At 33.2% G+C, this 3,513-nt stretch overlaps 1 protein-coding gene across 1 annotated transcript; it reads right to left on the bottom strand.

Moving 5' to 3' along the window:
* Window positions 1–1,560: 1,560 nt before the first annotated feature.
* LOC126754635 (uncharacterized) lies at window positions 1,561–2,546 on the bottom strand. The gene is made up of 3 exons (XM_050466753.1): window positions 2,413–2,546; window positions 2,209–2,342; window positions 1,561–1,984 (listed from the first exon to the last, which is right to left on the bottom strand). The coding sequence occupies exons 1-3, from the start codon at window positions 2,544–2,546 to the stop codon at window positions 1,755–1,757; spliced, it is 498 nt and encodes a 165-aa protein (XP_050322710.1). The 3' UTR covers window positions 1,561–1,754.
* Between the last annotated feature and the right edge of the window lie 967 nt (window positions 2,547–3,513).

The raw sequence follows: 3,513 nt of genomic DNA, 5'->3' as shown, positions 1-3,513 counted from the left end.
CGTTGCGTGTTCGCGTGTCGGAAAACCAACATCCTTATTTATTTACGCACCGCAAAAAAAAACTAAAAATATTGTCTACCAGAAAGCACTATATTAATTAACTTTATATGATCATAACTGTGTTGTATTTAATTTAAGCAAAGATTTGTTTATCATGTTCACTGTCCAGAAACGAGCACATCCAAGAAAATTTTAAATTTTTGTATATGAAGTGTATAAATATAAATAAATGACTTAATATGTATATAATATGTGCATTTGGATCCTTAATGTCAACGTGTATTAGTAACTCTTTATTTCCATCAACTTGGCTCCATCTACAACTTGGCTCCATCTACTTGGGAACCACTTGGCTCGCCAGGACATGATAATATGGTGGAAGTACTAGGCGACTCGGACAAATCTGATTCGATCAGAACATTATCAATGTTGAGCTGCTGGCTGTCTTCAATAACATCAATATCTACCAGAACATTCTTGATGTTGGGCTTTTGGCTGTCTTCAATAACTTGAATGTCCTGTATGTCTTCTGTCGATAAATTTAATTCACAGAATGTCTCCTCAGATGATGAAGATGGCATTGTAGAAACGTGTTTTGGTTTAGATAGCAGCTTTTGCTTTAATATATTTTGTTGTACTTTTGCTTTGTTCACGCGTATTATTCGTTCTACATTCTTACCACACTTGGTACAAAATCTGAAGGTAACAGCGATTATGTTGTAGCATTCGTCGCATCTTAATAATAATTTAATACAATCTGGACAGTTATTATTTTTTTTCTGCCGTTCCATCCACTTTTTACAAAACGGACAATGCATTTTTAAGGAGTTGAGGGATATATAGCTTCACTATAACTATATTATAGTTGTTTGAATTCTTTATTTTCTCGATGACAGATGTAGTTCTTCTTCTTTTCCTAACCATGGCCATCGTCAAAAAAACGACAGATGTAGTTTTATAGTTATAGTGTTAATATTTGTCAGTATTCACTCAAAAAAAATTGTCTATGGTAAAATGTCACTTGAAATGTTAACGTCTCTTTGCTGTGCATCTATACTATGAATTGCTTGGCGTAATCTTGTATTCTATCATTCTTGAACATAGAACCTAGTTGTCAAAGCAACATTCTGAAACCAATACACTCTATCGTTCCAAGAATGATAGAAACAAGATTGCGCAATGACGAGTTCAAATTTTGTTCGTTCTGCGCATCTACGTCACGGTTAACCAACGTACAATCAGCTGATTTTCAATTGTTTGTTTTTCTTTGCAATAAGAAGCAATTTTGTATTGTAGGCATACAAAAACATGAATATCATCAAAAGTTAACATCAATATAAGTGAATATTAATAAAAGATATCAATATAACTGAATATTTTATAGTGAACATTTACCTACGTGTTCATTTAATTGGTTTTTCATTGTATTATTCAATTTTGTCTCTTTGCTGTGTTTGTTTCAACCATATACATTTATGCAAATAAAAAGACTGAATATTTTGTGACCAAGTATCAATGTTGTCTTATTTAATTTTCTTTTTTTGTTATACACATGTTCGATTAAGTTTTTATTTAAGGAACGAATCCTAAAATACATTCTAGCTCTGAAAAACAATTCTTTTACTTTCAAGCTACAATTTACAAAATTACTTAAATCTATGTGCTTCTGGGCGTAATTTGTACATATGTAAGTCTATGCAAATCAGTACCATTTACATCGTCAAATACTGCTTGCAAGGCTCTCATATGCTCCATTAACATATCTGTTGGTTTTGAGAGTCCTCCTTCAGAAACGTGATCCACCCAAGTATAAGACGAACAATTTTCTGAATTGGCATAAATTTCGAGGTTGTCTTTACCGAGTTTGTGGCAGATGTACCATGCCAAATTCTCAAGTCCGTCGTTGTTGAGAATCTCCAAGTCAACATTTTTTCAATTGGGTCAGTGGAATTTAGATCATGTGACACACGTTGAAAAATATTACCTGTAAAAATATAATAAAAATACATACATGCGTATAAATAAATGGAATAAATTGTTAGTTAAGATTATTTTTATAATTAGGATAAGAAACAGTGCAAAATCTTAGTTTGTATGTTAGTACATATTTGCATTTGTTAACATCAATACATTTTTAAATAAGAATATTTTCTGTAGTTTTAGGTTTATAATATAATTTATAATACTTTTAAGAATTTTGGCACTTACCTGGCCGTTGTTTTTGCTCCAAATTATTTCTGTGGAATTCCGAGGTTTTAATGGAAATCCTAAGGCGTTTAATTTCTGCTGACTGCTCGTTTTTGCACCTATTCAAAGTTCTAACAACACTATTCAGCCTTTGTCTAAAAAGAATAAGAAATACACATACTTATGTAAGAAAAAAATACTTTATCAATATCAATTCGGACTAACATTTCTGTTTCCAAATGCAGTATTTTCTCGTCTTTCTCATCGATGACCTCCTCTCCTGCAGTTTGAATTACTTCAATAGGGGCGGTATTCTTCAACATTGTTGTTAACATCTCTGTTTTGGAACGAGACTCCATCCTTTTCTGCCGTTCATAACAGGAGCAGTGGTTAACGTGGGAAAAGCGCTAGGCAGTAACTTAGTTGGATTCCGCGAACTTAAACCTGCAAGAGTGTTTGGTTATAAAAGTAAAATTGTTGTAATCAAAATGCTATAATTACCCATTTCAAACTGCAAATTTCTTTCGAAGGCTTCTGGCGCGAAGTGCACAAAAATGAATCCACTGCTTTAGTACTGTATTATCCTAAGGGAAATGGAAAAATCTCAATTTCGTAGCACTATTTTTAACATTGTATTATTGCATCTGAACACTGCGCAACTCATTTTAAAAAATATAAAATTTCACAATTAATACTACACGCGAAAATACAATTCGAGTTCACATTCAAAGGCGCGGGCGAAAAATAAGTCAACCGTGACATCAGCAAGAACAGCTGACTGAAAACAAACATGCGCATTGCGTAATCTCTTTATCTATCATTCTTGCTATCGTTCAGACATTGACAGCGACGAAGCGACAGGAACAGGGGTTTGAATCGTTACATCCGTGAACGTATCACTCGTCACGTAAATAGCTGTATTTCGGATTATGATTTCGGATTACATTTCACTTAAAAGGAATATCAATAAATATTAAAAAATATAGATGTAGAATATCTGATTTTACGGAATTAAAGTACACTTTTATATTACGTATGGTTTGCTTTATTCACAATAAAATTCATATAAACGTATCACTTAGATTTAGATTAGACAAAAGTCACCAAATTAGCACTGAGCGTCGCTACGCTCAGCGTTACAATAAAGGAAAAGTAATATAATTAAAGTCACCAAATTCGCAGCGCATCCGCTACGCTGGATGTTGCAATTAACAAGGAAAATCACTTAAACCCTACTGAGTGTCTCATATATCGGCACGGAGCGTTTTACTACGCCCGGCGTTACAATTTGGAATGGAAATCACAAAAGTCACTTAAACGGGAAAA

The sequence above is a fragment of the Bactrocera neohumeralis genome, chromosome 4 (assembly GCF_024586455.1).
Source record: "Bactrocera neohumeralis isolate Rockhampton chromosome 4, APGP_CSIRO_Bneo_wtdbg2-racon-allhic-juicebox.fasta_v2, whole genome shotgun sequence".
NCBI classification, from domain to species: domain Eukaryota; kingdom Metazoa; phylum Arthropoda; class Insecta; order Diptera; family Tephritidae; genus Bactrocera; species Bactrocera neohumeralis.
This window is presented reverse-complemented; position numbering and strand designations above follow the sequence as displayed.

What these genes read in the sequence shown, in the direction of transcription:
- LOC126754635 (XM_050466753.1), bottom strand. Translation starts at nt 2,546, where the DNA reads ATGGAGTCTCGTTCCAAAACAGAGATGTTAACAACAATGTTGAAGAAT. An exon ending in CTGCATTTGGAAACAGAAAT is followed by an intron (nt 2,343 to 2,412) that starts GTTAGTCCGAAT and finishes TATTCTTTTTAG; the next exon opens with ACAAAGGCTGAATAGTGTTG. An exon ending in GGAGCAAAAACAACGGCCAG is followed by an intron (nt 1,985 to 2,208) that starts GTAAGTGCCAAA and finishes ATATTTTTACAG; the next exon opens with GTAATATTTTTCAACGTGTG.